This window comes from Hevea brasiliensis, chromosome 15, assembly GCF_030052815.1.
Source record: "Hevea brasiliensis isolate MT/VB/25A 57/8 chromosome 15, ASM3005281v1, whole genome shotgun sequence".
Lineage (NCBI taxonomy): Eukaryota > Viridiplantae > Streptophyta > Magnoliopsida > Malpighiales > Euphorbiaceae > Hevea > Hevea brasiliensis.
Genome location: NC_079507.1, coordinates 75,066,727 through 75,083,248, shown reverse-complemented (window position 1 = coordinate 75,083,248; position 16,522 = coordinate 75,066,727). Strand labels below are relative to the sequence as shown.

General features: G+C 33.0%; 1 protein-coding gene and 1 long non-coding RNA gene across 7 annotated transcripts; one reads left to right on the top strand and one right to left on the bottom strand.

Annotated features, from left to right (window-relative positions):
* Positions 1-1,406: 1,406 nt before the first annotated feature.
* LOC110631435 (uncharacterized) lies at positions 1,407-6,789 on the bottom strand. Of its 6 annotated transcripts, none has more exons than XR_002490517.2 (4): positions 5,754-6,716; positions 5,385-5,553; positions 5,083-5,184; positions 1,407-1,733 (listed from the first exon to the last, which is right to left on the bottom strand). It is a non-coding gene; the product is annotated as an uncharacterized LOC110631435 (long non-coding RNA). The 6 variants fall into 6 exon arrangements; XR_002490519.2 differs by lacking the exon at positions 1,407-1,733 and adding an exon at positions 4,057-4,075; XR_002490514.2 differs by lacking the exon at positions 1,407-1,733 and adding an exon at positions 4,624-4,770 and having other exon boundaries at positions 4,877-5,184; positions 5,754-6,789.
* Positions 6,790-10,547: 3,758 nt separating this feature from the next.
* LOC110631424 (glyoxysomal fatty acid beta-oxidation multifunctional protein MFP-a) lies at positions 10,548-16,522 on the top strand. The gene is made up of 18 exons (XM_021779249.2): positions 10,548-10,832; positions 11,694-11,765; positions 11,893-11,958; positions 12,040-12,096; positions 12,198-12,265; positions 12,344-12,425; positions 12,766-12,821; positions 12,926-13,228; positions 13,316-13,402; positions 13,548-13,722; positions 13,847-13,968; positions 14,070-14,233; positions 14,352-14,606; positions 14,740-14,861; positions 15,023-15,144; positions 15,324-15,472; positions 15,550-15,688; positions 16,267-16,522. The coding sequence occupies exons 1-18, from the start codon at positions 10,730-10,732 to the stop codon at positions 16,300-16,302; spliced, it is 2,178 nt and encodes a 725-aa protein (XP_021634941.2). The 5' UTR covers positions 10,548-10,729; the 3' UTR covers positions 16,303-16,522.

Sequence of the window (16,522 nt, the reverse complement as noted above, 5' to 3'; positions counted from 1 at the left end):
AATGGTCCCCAGCAGAAAAAGTGTATATATATTTCTCTTTTCTTCGTTGCTAAGAGTTGTCTATATATATATATATATATGGACAACTCTTAGCAACGAAGAAAAGAGAATTCAAATACACATGTGTGTATATGGAGCTGCATCTAATATATGGGTCCAGTTTGCAGCAAATAGCAAAACTGACCCGAATTAGCAAGTTTGGCCTAAAAACCAGCATTAAATTCATGGGTGCTCATTGTTTTTAAAGCTCAACCTACAGAGGCAGGTATAGATATGTGTTGAAGGAGACTAGCTAGCTACTGAACTGAGCAAGGACATATCCATAACTTTTAAGCCACAGATCTATAATTGCCAGAAACTAGAAAAATGTATATGATTGTGTCATTTCGGTGCGTTTTCTTGTAAAAATAGATACGAAGAAACAGCAAAAGAAAAAAGGGAGAACACTGCTCGTCGTTCATGCTAGTACTCGATACGTTGATTAGGTGAGCCAAGAAGAGAACAGCAAGCAAAGAAAAGCAGTAGAAAGAAAGTTCCAAGGTGTCAACCAAATAATTACCCAAAAAAAAAAGTCGCATGAGATTTTCAGGCAAAAGCTAGCAGTCTGGGATAGAAGGTGGACGTGACACTATTAATAAATAATTGAATTTAGAGAGAAGGGGAAGGGGGGCAAAAAAAGAAAGAAAAAGAGCATAGAATCTTATACTTTCCAATGTGGAGGAGCAGCTGGTTTAATTGAAAGGTAGGAACCCTAGAAAGAGCTAGCAGAGCATATATACATATAAGAGATGGGCATACGTACTAATTAGGAATAAATAGGGTTTGCCACTTAGTTGTCTTTATGTGGTGCTACCGTCCACAAATCCTCCCCAGGAAAGGGACATTTGGGTTCCCACAAGAATGCAATATATATATTTATAATACATTCCTTTGGGTGGAGATTGCATTTCCGACAAATTTTAATTTTGCTAGTTGTGCACTCTATTTCCTTATTTTACTCACCGACACACTCCCTTCTGTCTCACCATGCATTCGAAATTAATCCATATATGGAGAACTAAACATAGAAGAAATATATATATATATATATATCAACAATCACTGTTTATATCATTTCAAAAACCAAAAAATTGAACGTGATTTTTGAAGCTTAGATGTCTAATTATATATATCAAAAACAATTAATTAAATTAGATATTCCATAGAATGGGACTTAGCTCAGAATGCCAATTGTTCATCGCATGCTTAATTAATTAATAAAGATGATGATGATGATGCCATGCAATATATATAGCAAGTGTTTAATCTAGCTAAGCCCTTTGCACAAGAATGACTTGCTGAAAACGGCAATTCCAGCAGTTTCTGTCCATCTTGGAAAATATATATAGAGGCCGTTTAACAATATATTAAAATTTTAAATAATTTATTAAGTTAAAGAAAATTAAAATAAGATAAAAATTACCACAACCGATAAAAAAATTACCTATAATAAGATTATTTTAATATAAATCAATCCTCCGATATATATAAATCAAACTCCTGGATTTTCCAAAACCCCGTGCAGGCCATCGTTCAGAGGTCAAGCCAATAATATATTTTTCAAGACGGAAGAAAAAAGAGAGAGGTTTAAGAAGCAAGTACTTCCAGTTTGTCTCTTTCCACTTACTTTCCTCATCAACTTTGAATGATACTTTTGGTTTTGGATGTCTTGAAAGATCTCTTTTCCACATTGGCTCTTATATGAAAAAATAAATTATTATTAAAATTATCATAATTTTAATAATAATTTATTTTTATCATTAAAAAAAAAAAAAAAGCAAAGTAGAATCAGCCTTCTTTAATAACAATGCAATTCTAATATTTCAACTGATGCTAGCTACTAGTCTATATTATTTTTCTATTTTATATTGTAATTAATATTTCAATTTTTTACATTCAAAAAATGAATTAAAATATTTTAAATTTTCAATTATATCATACACCTTTTTATCATTTTTTTAAATTTATGCTGTCAATAAAAATTATTTTATTATTTTATCTATGAGTTTTGCTATTATAAATATTTTTATTCTTAAAAGTTTTATAATATTTTCACTTTCGTCCCTCATTAACTATTTTTTAAACTATTGACTAATAGTTAAATTGATAAAGATAAATGAAGACATACTAAAACTCGTAGAAATATTTTAATTTATTTTTTAAAATATAAGAATTCGATTATTATGATATAATACAAACATGAAAAAATAATATATTCAAGAAAAGGAAAAACTGGGGAAAGATGATGGAAGGAAAGAATATTCAACTCAAATAAAATGAATTTGGCTTAGCATGCAAAAGGTCTTTCCATCGGCATATAGAATTATGGAAACCATTTAAGTTATATACAGCAATTTTATTTATTTATTTATTATTTTGGTACAAGACAAGAATACTGTAACTTTTCTAGGAAATGGACAAACATAGTTTTTCGTAACACAGTGAACAGATTCAACTCCCACGTGACATTATTTTACTGCAAATTCCGGGGGCAACAGCAGCAAATGGAACAAAAATTGACATCCCACAATTCAATCCATAGTTCAGAGCCATTTCAAGTGAAATTAAATATACTCTGGCTAGAGTTTTTCCATGCCAGTAGATTTGGTTAATTAAATACATACAGCTAACCTACTAACTATATAGCCTCATGATCATGAGAGAACGTTCATTGTAGATCACAAGAAACATGCAATGTGGATTGAATAAGCTAGTGCAACACTCTAAGAGGTGAAATGTTCCTGACGTTGCAGGATATTGACTAGACAAATTCCCTCCCACTCGATTTCCCATTCCCATTCCCATTCCCATCAGCTCCATACTGGTAAAAAGAAAATTAAAACACCATGCCAGGGAAAATAAACAACATGATTGTTCACCCACACAGGTTACTATTTCTTTTACTATATTGGTCAACACTAATGATCAGACGTTTGATAATAATGAAGAAATTATAGCGATGGCATCACTAACCTAATTAATAATGAAACAGGAAAACTTACAGAAATCAAGTAAATTAAGTTTGTGACATCAGAATTAGAGGTGCTAATCACTAATTCCTACTTGTAAAGGATACTAGAAGATTTTCCATTTAGGCTCTGTTTGGATGGAGTAAGGAAAGGGTAATTAATGGAAGGATAACGGAGGGTAAGGAAGGGAAAGGGTGAGGAGGGTTACAATAAAAAAAATCTCATGTTTGGAAGGAGGTGAATTAATTGAAAGGTAAGGAAAGGTAATGTATATTCTTCATGTTTAAAAATAGGTGAAAAAAGGATAAATAATTATTAGAAGTATAAAAATACCCTTATTTATTAGATAATTTATTAAATGGTAAACTCATTTTGATAAATCTTAAATTTACAAATAATAATGGTCCACTATAAATAAATCATAAAATTAATAGATCAAAATAATAATGCGCAAATCTAACAAAGATTAAATAAAAAATGGATTATTTAGAAAAAAAAAATTATAATTGAAGCATAATAATTGAAGCAAACTATTGAAAGAACAAATAAAAAAATAATAATTGAAGTACAATAATTACAGCAAATTATTTAAAAACAAATGATTGAAAGCAGAGAAACTATATATGGCCACAAGTTTATTTTTAATGAGTATAATTAGGTTTTTAATAAAAAATTAATGATACAATAGAAAAATAGAAAATAAAGTAATTTTCAGCTCTCACCTCCCCCTGCTTACACCCTAATTTGGGGTGTAAAAAAAATTGGGATTTGAGGGGTAAGGGAGGGTAAGCCTTACCCTTACTTACCCTTATCCTTTACTAACTCACCTCTTCCCAAACAGAGGCATAATAGTTATTTATCTCTCGTTACCCTTATTTACCCTTTTCTCACTCCTACCCCAAACAGAGCATTAGTGGTTAAGAAGCAAAAGAAAGAAAGCAAAACAACCTAGTGATTGCCCATCAACAACATTGTCTACTTCTACTGATTAACTGGATTACTTCGAGCAGCAGAGTGACATTTGGGTTTTTAAGAGAAATGTTGTATTTATGACCTTGTCATGGTGCCTAATAGAGGAGAACAAATAGAGACTATCATTTCTCAAGATCTAAATTGCTTTGTCCCAAATTTTGAGCATGCAATGATGTTGATGCCCAGCCACCAAATAAAGCTAAATTTAGGGAGGCTTAAAGGTTGGATTAGAGTATATATCCAACTCATCTTTCTCAATGATTAGAAAAAAAAAAGGGAATAAACTTCTGACTATGTCCAACAACGAGTAGAAAGCAAATAAACAGACTAGTTATTGCCTACCAGTATTGTTTGCCCTGATTGATTAAGTTTCATTCATAATAGGAAATTAAACATATGCTAATTCTTAGCCAAAAGCCACTCAAACCTCACATGCAACCAAGATCACGGGGAAGCCCTCTCCAAATGCTACTGAACCATAGCTCATTGCATTCCCAAAAATACTCTTATCTTTCTTCTTTCCATTTTAAAAAGTTTGTCAAGCATGCAACTTGGTCTATATTGTGATAATAACAAATTCCTCCAATAATTGAACAGCTTTTAGTGGCACATAGGCACTTGCATTTGTAAGAGGGAAATTACATATGTGAACTTGTTCCATTGGCTAACATAGGTACAAACAGAACTCTTTGTTTCACCAAGATGCAAATTGCTTTGTCTCAAAATCGTGGCATTCAATAAAATTGGCGCTCAACCACCAAAAATAGCCCAGGTTAGGTGGGGTGTGATTCTGGTTTAGACAATTTTCCATCTCTTACGATCTTAAAGATGAAAAAGAAGTGAACATATAACTATCTGCAATGAATGGTAGCTAATGATCACCCATGCATCCATACCTATTTCATCATAATTTTGTTCAATCCAGTGTTTTTAAATAGAGAAACAGCATCAGTCATGCAGCTTAGAAAACAGAAGCAAATCATTGCATAGTCACATTCAACTTCAATACCCCAAAAATATAGCAACACATGCACCAAATCTGCGAGAAAAAAAAAAAAAAGGTGAAAGTGCTACAAAAGGAAACAGGATTGAAAGGGGTTACCCAAACTCTGACCAACGATGCAATGCCAAGTGGGTCCTGCCTCCTATCGAGCTCCTTTATGCGCTCAGCTACATGGTTCTCAACATCATGCTTCTCGAATGCCTGAATCAAAAACCATCCTAATGAAAAGTTAAGCCAAAAATTAAAAATAATAATAATAATGAAGTCAAGTAAAAATTTTGAAATGGAAACTAATACATAAAGCAAGTTTAGAGAGACACAGAGAGAGCTAATTTTAATATCTGAATTTTCTATGAATATAATTTTCTTGAATACAACATACTAGTTCCAATTTTGATCACCTCATCTTATCCATGTTGTACGCAAATGTCCCATTGTAAACATGCCAACTGATGGAACTTTGGTAAAAAGAAACTAACGGCTGTTAATATTGCCTTATCCACCATTTGAACATTTATAGTTTTTCTTTAAATCATCTGGTAAGTGGGAAGTGGTAAGCACAGAAAGTTCCTGGAAAATGGGGAAAAATTACAAAACAATATATCATTAGATGAGTATAATGAGAAAAATGTGTGCACTGAATTCTACTAGCAAGAGTCAAATATTGTCTTGCAGCTTCAAGGGAAATAACACCATGTCAATTCATTTGTATTTCCGGTCAGCTCACGCTGTTTGATATTATTTAGGCATATATAAGCGCTGATTCTTACCTGGAAAACTTGTAATCGCCATAAGCAGTAAGCAATGCAGTCTTCAAAAATCCCCATGGAGCTCTCAATGAACCTCCTAACCCTTGCAGCAGACAATAAAACAGCCACAGCAAAAAATGATCAAGAGCACCAGGATCCAATTTCACAAGTCCCATAACCTCCTGAGCCAACGAAGGATCCTACTTCACCAGAAAATCAACGTGAAGCAAAACGGTCCCTTCAATTTCCCTAGCGGTGGAATTCGCTATCGATCCCAACTCTGACCCCAATAAAACTCATAATCCCTTCAATCACCTCCCTCTAATTGGATCCCTTGTACGCCAAAACCAACAGTTGATATGCAAGCGAAGGCAACTTGAGTCACACAACTAAAGTTTATAAGAAAAATTCAAAAGGCTTGTAAGGGGTGAAGTGCTAGCTACTATTAGTTATTTTAACCTTTGGATTCTTAAATTAGCCTACTCATTTACCTCTGCCCGTTCAACTTGTCAAGGTTCCCATGTTGCCGCTGCCACTGTTTTGAGGGAATTGGGATCGTGTGGGCCGGATTTGGAAAGAAAGGAAGAGATGGGTGTACATGGAGAGGAGAGAAAGACAGATAGGGAAGGGTGGTGTAGAGAGAGGGAAATGAGAGACAGGACAGAGAGTGTATACTCGGAGACGGCGACGGAAAGAGTGGAAAACGGGAGCGGGTGTGGAGGTACAACGAGATGAGAGAAGCGTGGTAAGATTTAGAGAAAAGGTAAGGATGGAGGTTGTTTTGATGGGCTAGGTTTACGATCTCGGTGCGGGTTGGTGGTGGCTCTTGGTCTCTGCCGCTGGTGGAGGCGATGACCGTGTTTTTGTGTCTGTAATTTTGACGAGAGGATGGAGTAATGGAGGGGATATTGGATGGTTTCGTTTTACTTACGCGGGAAAAATATTTTTGGGTGTGTCAAGCTTGCTTCAGTAGAACGGTGTCGTTTGATTGCCCTTTTACAAGAGACGTGTACGGATGGAAAATCTTACAAACGTGGCATGCATTTTATCTCTAAAAAAATACATAAATTTATTTAAAGGAAAAAAGAAAGATTAATAATAATAATAAAAATTGATGTTATCATTTTCTTTAAAGTTGATATAAAAAGAAAGTTTATTATCAAATTTCAAGCCCACATCTACAAAACTTCGTCATTATTATTAAAAGATGAAAAACACAAAACTCGAATTTAAGATTTTTATTATTAAAATTTAACATTGCCATATAAAATGACTTTTTTAAAAAAATATTTTTTATAAAAATAATTTCTTAAAAATATTATCATATTTGATTTAAAGTAAAAAATGAACTAAATAATCACAATAATTTGTTTTAAACATAGCTTATAAATATATAAATACATATATTAAGGAATTTGATTTATTATAATAACCACAATAACATAAAATAAACTATTATTCAAAAAATCTTTTAATGAAGATAGTATAATGTGAAATAATTTTAAAAATAATAATAATAATAATAATAATTATTATTATTATTATTATTATTATTATTATGACTCATTTTATATATTTTTGTTCTAACCAACAATATTGCATATGATAATAATTATTAACAATGCAAACCAGATTAATATATTTAGGTGATTACTTAATTAAATTATCAATTATATACTCTTAATTTTAATATATTTTAAAAATGAATGTGAGTGATTATTATTATTTTTTTTTTTTTGACTTTCAATTGAAATATGACATATTAACACGCTCTTTTCAGTTTTTCCTTTTCTGCAATACGAGTAAGGGCTGCTGACCTTTTCTTTGATCACCAATGGCTCTCTACTTCTTTTTTCTTTGGGTTTTTAGCTATTTTTTAAAATAATAAAGGAAGTTCTTTTATATTTATGAATTTTTTTTTATGAAATTTTTTTAGTTTTCTCTTCATTTTATGCAGTTAGCCTCTTATAGTTTTTGGGTTTATCCTCTTTATGAGATTTTTGTTTAGAATTAGACTAAGAGTTATGTTCCTTGAAAATACTTACCTTAACTGACTTAATTAATAAGAAAAATTTCAAGCAAAAATTAAAGTGAGTTTATATGATACCAACATATTACAAGTGGTAAAGAACCTTTAGACCCAATAGACTTGAAAATCCATGAATTTTTCATTCGTCTACAAACTCTGTATATGCAAAAATAGATATAAAAAATATATGTTTTTATTTCTCAAATCTTTATAAGGAATTTTTTTTATTCTTTCAACTTTCTTATGAGTATAAATATATGAGTAGATTGACATTCCTAATTTTATGAGTTCTATCCCATCAGTACTCTTATTATAAGAATGAAATTTTTCATCTTAGAAAAAATGACAAAATATTTCTTAATTAAAAAAATAACAATATAGCATAAGAATATATGAGTAGTAGTATTCGATAAATAGGAAAGAAATTGATTGATTTTAAAGTAAGGACAAAGAGTGGTGAGCTATGTCTCGTTGTTAAGTAAGGGTTTCCTCTTTTCATTGCCTACATAATAAGAGGAGCACGTGAGTGGTCGTTCTTACTCATTGGATGAAAGTCCCTCTCTTTCTTTTCGGTTATGATGTATATAAACTTTCTTTGGGTGTTAGTTTTTTTAGTTACATATATGTGTTTTCTCTACCAATTTTTTATAAATTTAGTAGTTTTTTTAGTTATATATATGTGTTTTTTTTACCAATTTTTTATAAATATAATATGCGCAAACTTGTTTTGGTAGATTCTGTGCTTTAGTAAGAGGGCCCTACTAACTTCCTTTCCATTTTCATCAAGTTCCATTTGAAGCCTTAGCCTATTTTTTCCTTGTTAAAGTTTATGTTTCGGTAAGGATGCTTGGTTGTTGTTCTCTGGGTTGCTGTCCTCCAGCGCAACTGTGGAGCTATTGTGCTTTTTTGGGGTCCTTGTGCATGGTGAAGTGTAGTCTCCTTAATCTTCAAGCTTTTTCGGTGGGAGGGTGCAAAACCCTTTAAGCCATGAGGCCCGGAACCTTTGGGGTTGCAAAGTTGGTGTCTCTACCGTTTGATCTTTTATGGTTCTCTTGCCATTTGGAGCTTTATCGGGCGACCCTATTCACCTCTCTTCTTCGGTCTGACGGTACTTTATCTTCAATAGTTCTTTGTGATATGCTTTGGAGATGCAGTTTGACTCTATGTTGTTTGCAATGTTGAGTCGAAGTTGAGCCTGCTTCCTCTTTCTATTATTCGTGGTTATTGTTGAGCGACGACTGTATAGCTCTCATCCTTCGACGGCAACGATTAGGCCTAAAGTTTGGGCTTGTATTGAGTTATTTGTTGGGTTTCTCTTATATTATATTATTATTTTTTTGTTTTAATAAATAATTAAAATTTAATAAATGTGTTTTAAAAAAATTTATAAATATAAAATACATCATTATTTTTTATTATATCAAAATATTCTATGAAAACTATCCCATATATCCATCAAGTATGTTCTAAGTTCATTAAAAAATTTAACTTCTTATTGTTAAAAATAACATTTTAAATACAACAATTATAAATTATTAAGCATAATTATAAATTAAATTTAATATATTTTAATTATTAATTTTAAAATAATTTAATAATTTTTTATATTAAAAAAATTATGACAACCACACAGAAAATCAATATTATATTCTAGTACTAATTATTAATTACTTGGTTTGGGATAAAATATATTATAATAGTATATGTAATTTTTTTATTAATTGTTTTTAATAATCATTTCGTTATGTAATTTTCGTGATTACACGCGCCCCAGCGGCAGAATGAGAATGAAATATCTAATATTAATTTCCCATTTTAGAACAGCAGCCATGGCTTGCTGACAAGGAGACACTCCCATTAGATATTTAGAACTTCTAGGCGAAATTTCAACATATTATTCTTAACCTGGTTTGGCCAACGCTCGCAAGACATGCGTCCAAGAAAAAAAGCGTAAACCATTTATTTTATAGAAAATAGTGTTTAAAATATTTAAAAAATTAATTAATAAAAAAATATTATTTTAATTAAAGGCAATATTAAGATTTTCTTTTTTAAATAAATTTTAATTTTAAAAGAAAAAATTATTTTTATTTTTAAATTTTAATAATTTTATTAAAATATAAAAATATTTATTTATATATAAAATAAATACACATTATTAATTTAACATTATAATTAAATAATAAAAAATATTTTTTATAACAAATATTTTTTAATACATAAATGATTTTTTGTAAAATAATCATAATTTATTTAGCATTTGTTTTTTTATCAAGATTAGACCCGATAAAAAAAATATTTGTATTTAAAATAAATTTAAAATTTAATTTAATATGTTTTATTTATAAAAATTTTCATATTAAAAACGATTTTTTAGAAAATATTATTTTAACTAATTAGCTTCAATTTTTAACTATAGAAACTTTGAAGTGATCATGTAAATACTAGAATATATTGTACATTTAATTATGCTTGAGTGATGAATTATTATATAAAATTTGGTGCACATATAAATATTTTGATATTTTCTATACATAAAAAATATATGATAAATGAAACTAATTTCAAAGGAGACCCACTCTAACACTATATATAGAGAGAGATAATCTTATGAATCTTTTAATTTTATATGATAAAAAATTGACCCCTAATATTTTTCGACCCTTCCAACAAGCGTTAAGAACTGGCGAGTGTCCCTCACACTCAGCGGAACGCGATTAAGCTGAAGTATAACCGCTTATCCAAATTGGAATGTGCAATTATAAATCTTTCTGCCTTTCTATGAGGAGGAATTCCTTGGAAGCTACAGGCTTGTACAAAAGCCACTCAACCGAGCCGTACACGACTCTTCTCCTTAAATAAATCTCAACAGCTAACCGATCTCTTATCTCCTAAGCTTAGCTAGAGCTCCCCTTCTGTGATCTTGCCTAGCCTAACCCATCACACTCGTTGATTCCATAGATACGCCATGGGAAGCGCCACTAAGGGCAGAACTACCATTGATGTAGGAGCTGATGGTGTGGCTGTCATTACCATCATCAATCCTCCTGTTAATTCCCTCTCTTTCGATGGTACCCTCTTTTTCCTTTTTTTTTTGTTCGTCTATTTGATTTTCTTTGATGTTGTCAACCCAATCTTTATGTATCCAGTTCATTTCATGGGGCTTTATTCTCATTGTTAAGCTTAATTTAATGCGTCATTTTCTCATTGGCGAGCTTCTTAATTTCTTTTGGTTATTGGGTTTCAATTATGTATTATTAGTTGTATGCTTTGTCTTAATGGGATTTATGCCTGAGTGAAGCTTGTGAAATTACAGCCAAGTTAGCTGGTGTTTGGTTGAAGCTATGTTTTGCTTTTCTTTTCTTGTAGTGACGTGCAATTTGATTAAAGGATTTGATGGTCATTAATTGCAGTGGAAGAGATTGCGCCAGAGTGAACAATTCAATTGCTTCACATGTAGTGATCTAAGTAGGAATACATGTTTGGAGTGCGTGTCTTCCTGGGTTCATTTGGACTAACAGGATGTGAATGCCCCTTTGTTAATTCGAGTGAGAGGGAATTTTTTATGCTGAAATAATTGAATAATTTAATGGATAATTGGTAATTTGGGATGTTAAGTTCCATAGAATTTGTGAAGAATCGTTCACAGGGTAAAAGGCCTCCGTTTCTGTTGATTTGTTTGTTTAAATAGGTGACTATCACTCTACTTCATATTCTCAATGGAAGGTTTCCTCCTTCGCTCAAATAAGTTAAAAAGTCCATTTGCTTGACCAGGTCTTAAAATTTTTGGGTCTATGGCTTTGGGCATCTTTTGAAATTGATATGACTAGACAACCTTAGTTTATACTTTATACCTTTAACAAATGTTATTTTCCATAATTGTGACTGGACACTGGGCTTATCACTGTCTTCCTCTCTTGGTCTTCTCTTAGTGCTAAACAGCTTGAAAGATAGTTTTGACCAAGCCTTAAGAAGAGATGATGTGAAGGCAATTGTTGTCACGGGTGAGTTTAAAGCTACTACTCATGCAAAATTGCTTGCGGCTTATATTGTGTGGATGCTTGTCAGGCATTTTTTAAAGGCAAGTGAGACTATAAGATGTGAAGCTAACATGTCATGTTGATGGGGCAGGTGCAAAGGGCAAGTTCTCTGGTGGCTTTGACATTACTGCGTTTGGTGCAATTCAAAGTGGAACTGGTATATTTAATTTGTTATAAGTCTTGTGCTCTAGAAATGCATAATTGGAACTTAAGTAATAACTAAATTATGTTTTCTCAGTGGATCAACCAAAGCGTGGTTATATATCAGTGGAGATTCTGACTGAAACTGTAGAAGGTACTGCTACACTTTTATTTTCATTCATAATGGCTTAAACATTTTCACAAAAAAATGCATTGGTATATGTTAACTGGTTGACTGCTTGCTTTGTTCTCCAGCTGCAAGAAAACCTTCAGTTGCTGCCATTGATGGTCTTGCCTTAGGCGGAGGATTGGAGGTTGCAATGGTATTTATTGCTATATCTTTCAAGCTGGAAGCTTTTCTAGTTGATTTGTTGAGATAATTTATACATTTGTTTCATCAGGCATGTCATGCACGTATCTCAACGTCCACTGCACAATTAGGCCTGCCTGAACTTCAACTTGGAATAATTCCTGGATTTGGAGGTATGCCTGATCATTATGTTCCTCTTGTTTGGAAGGTTTCCGGAATTAATGTCTCAATGCATGCATAGTTGATATAATTTGATGGTTCTAGGCTCAATTCCTGAAACCTTAGTCCTGTTTTTGGTTATAATTTCTAATTTCATAAGTTGGATGTGTATCATCATGCAATGAACTAAGAATGATAAATAAATCTGGTTTAATGTTTTCATTTTTTGTAACATTTCCATATTGTCAATCTTTTTTGTATAAGATACAATATACATACACAATATGAGACTTTGTTATTGATTTCATGCTTAACTGAGAATTCTTTCAATCTTCTTCTACTGAATTGACTCAGGAACACAGAGACTTCCACGTCTTGTTGGTATAACGAAGGCCCTTGAAATGATGTTGGTATGTTCTAGCTAGATTTTCTATAGCTTGATTGTTGCAGCTTCTATAGGTTTACATGGTAGTTAGATTGTCATAAACTTTATCTCTATTCTTTATGAATTTAGACATCAAAACCAGTTAAAGGGGAAGAAGGTCATGCTTTGGGACTTGTGGATGCTATAGTTTCACCCAATGAGTTGGTGAACACTGCACGTCAATGGGCCCTTGATATCTTGGAACGTAGGAAGCCATGGGTTGCTAGTCTTTACAGGACCGACAAGTTAGATTCTCTTGGAGAAGCAAGGGAGATATTCAAGTTTGCAAGAGCACAAGCTCGGAAACAGGCTCCAAATCTCAAACATCCATTAGTTTGCATTGATGTTGTTGAAGAGGGTGTAGTTTCTGGTCCTCAGGCTGGACTCTGGAAGGTTCTGATCCATCTTCACCATTTTTTTTGTTGCTTCTAATTTCAGTTAATGGGCAACTGTGTGATAACACTTCTGTGATGTTTGCAGGAGGCTGATGAATTCCAAGTACTTGTTTGTTCTGACACCTGCAAGAGCTTGGTCCACATCTTTTTTGCCCAGCGTGGAACCACAAAGGTTCTATTGCAGTTTCACTTATGGAATTGTTTGTTGTTCATTTCAAGTTACTTCCTTGGAGTTGCAAATTGAATCAGCTTTTACCATCATGTTCGTTAATATTCTTGTCATGTAAATTAATTCATTATCTTTTAATCTTGAATAGGTTCCTGGAATTACTGACAAAGGCTTGATGCCTAGACGAGTGAAGAAGGTTGCAGTACTTGGTGGAGGACTAATGGGTTCTGGCATAGCAACTGCACTGATCCTGAGTAATTACCAGGTTATCCTGAAAGAAGTAAATGAAAAGTTCTTGCAAGCTGGAATTGATAGAATCAGAGGTTAAGCCTTGGGCTTCTCTTAAAATATTAGCTTTTACTTGACCATCCTATAATTTCAATTGTTATTTCTTTGTCGTACTTTTTGGAGTTATATGGTCATGAGAAAATATTCCTTTTTGCTCAGCCAACCTGCAAAGCCGTGTCAAGAAAGGAAAAATGTCTCAAGAGAAGTTTGAAAAAACATTCTCTCTTCTTAAGGGTGTTCTTGATTATGAGAGCTTCAAAGATGTGGATATGGTCATAGAGGTAATGTGGAATATATGTTATTTTTTATAGTATTGTTATTGTATAATATTCTGAAAATAAACAAGCTTAATATCTGTTATTGTGTTTGGTTCTTGAAATAGGCTGTTATTGAAAATATTTCTTTGAAGCAACAAATTTTTGCTGATCTTGAAAAATACTGCCCGCTACACTGCATTCTTGCGAGCAACACCTCCACAATTGACTTGAACTTGATTGGCCAGAGGACCAGGTCTCAGGATCAGATTATTGGAGCCCATTTCTTTAGGTAACTTCTTCATTCTCTCTGTCTTTCTATTTTTTTGTGGTGGATGTTTGCGTGTTGAATAAGAGCTTCCCCCTAATTTGCCTTTTTCCTTAACCTTTAAATTGTGTTCCTGATGCAGTCCAGCTCATGTCATGCCACTCTTGGAAATTGTTCGTACCAACCAAACTTCTCCCCAAGCAATTGTGGATTTACTAGATGTTGGAAAGAAAATAAGGAAGACTCCTGTTGTGGTTGGAAATTGCACAGGATTTGCCGTCAACAGGATGTTTTTCCCCTACACGCAAGCTGCTATTTTGCTAGTTGAACGTGGCACGGATCTTTATCAGATTGATAGGGCAATCACCAAATTTGGAATGCCAATGGGTCCTTTCCGGTACTTTACACATTTGGAGAAACATGGTTCTTTTTTTTTTTCCGCCATTTAGCTGGAGAGAAAAATATGCTTCAGCTGATTTTCATTGCATCCTAAACATTGAACAAGTTTAACACTTCATTTGATGATGCAGGTTATGTGATCTGGTTGGTTTTGGTGTGGCAATCGCAACTGGCTTGCAATTTATTGAGAATTTCCCTGAGCGAACTTATAAATCAATGCTCATCCCACTACTGCAAGAGGACAAGAGAGCAGGTAGTCTTTCTTCCATTGGTAATCTTTAAATCTCGTCAACGCAAATATGGGTAGAGGGTGGAATTTTTGATCACTGAACTTTAGAGGCATGCTTTAATATTCCATAGCAATTGCATAAAAACTGTGTTTTGAGTATTTGATTTGTCATGTGATTATCACAGGGGAAACTACTCGCAAAGGTTTCTATTTGTACAATGATAAGCGCAAAGCTAGCCCAGATCCCGAATTAAGAAAATATGTTGAGAAGGCAAGAAGCATTTCTGGTGTTTCCATTGACCCCAAGGTGTCTTTCCCTCTCATATGCTGTTTATAACTATTATTGTACTTGTATCTAATACTGAAAACTGGAAAATGTTGATTTGTGAATGTTGAAAAGAATATATGAAGTGTTTTGGTACAGGACTCTCTCTCTCTCTCTTTCTCTCTCTCTTTCTCATTTTGTGGCGTTAATCCTTGATGCAGCTTGCTAAGTTACCTGAGAAAGACATTGTGGAAATGATATTCTTCCCAGTAGTGAATGAAGCCTGCCGAGTCTTTGCTGAAGGAATTGCCGTTAAAGCTGCAGACCTTGACATTGCTTCTGTTATGGGCATGGGCTTTCCTTTTTACAGGTCTTTGTTTTTCCTTAGCTGAACGGCTTTCCCTTAAGACTTAACTGTCTCTAATTTATTGATGTTGCTTGCACCAGGGGTGGTATTTTGTTCTGGGCTGATTCTCTTGGATCAAAATATATATATTCAAGATTGGAGGAGTGGTCAAAGATGCATGGAGAATTCTTCAAGCCCTGCGACTTCTTGGCTGAAAGAGCTGCCAATGGTGCTCCACTGGTGAGATATCTAAAATTATAGTTTATTTTATAATTCAAACGAGAAGCAAAATAAACTGTTATATGATGCCCCAGAAGAGTTGTTTATGGGCAGTTTTGTCTATGCCTATAAAAGTGTAGAGTTATCTGGGTCTCACCTGTCTACATGGGCAATTATGCTAATTTGATTTATGCGTTGCTTGGTACAGTCATATCTAGGCAACTATTTAGCACAATAATTATAGAAAATGCAAATTTGGTGAATTCTGAACACCCACACTCTTGTTATCTTCTGTACCATTGTGAAACTTTAAAGGACAAAACTAGAGAAATTCGATGATTACTTTGTTTTTAATAGGGTAAAGCATACTATGTAGATAATCACCATTGGAAGAATCAATAGTGATTCATCTAATGGTAAAAACAACAAAGTGCAAACCAAGGGAATAAAAAACTATGTAAATGGTTTAAATGGGATCATGGCCTTAGTTTGACCAATGAACAAATTGTCAAATGTCAATAGTTTACGATCTTATGTGTTACTAAAATTTCAAATCCATATCGCACATCTCTAATGATGTTTGCACCGTCTTGTTGCAGAGTTCTCCGGTGGAACAAGCAAAATCTCGGTTGTAAGATTAATTTGATAATTGCATTGCCAACTGTTCATATTTTTTCCTGGATTTTCTTTCATCTTTTCCTTCGCCAATTGCTAGCTAGTAATAATGCATGGCATGGGAAAAATGCGAACGGTAAAGAATACCTAAGAAATGAGAGCTTAGGTGATGGTATTTTATATGCAGCCCATTTGGATTTTTAATGAATTCTTTCATACTTAGCATGATTCATTTACAAA

Excerpts from the sequence above, each read along its gene's own strand:
- LOC110631424 (XM_021779249.2), top strand. The coding sequence starts at position 10,730 with ATGGGAAGCGCCACTAAGGGCAGAACTACCATTGATGTAGGAGCTGAT. Across the intron at positions 12,426-12,765 it reads AATAATTCCTGGATTTGGAG|GAACACAGAGACTTCCACGT; the intron begins GTATGCCTGATC and ends GAATTGACTCAG. Across the intron at positions 13,723-13,846 it reads TGGAATTGATAGAATCAGAG|CCAACCTGCAAAGCCGTGTC; the intron begins GTTAAGCCTTGG and ends CTTTTTGCTCAG.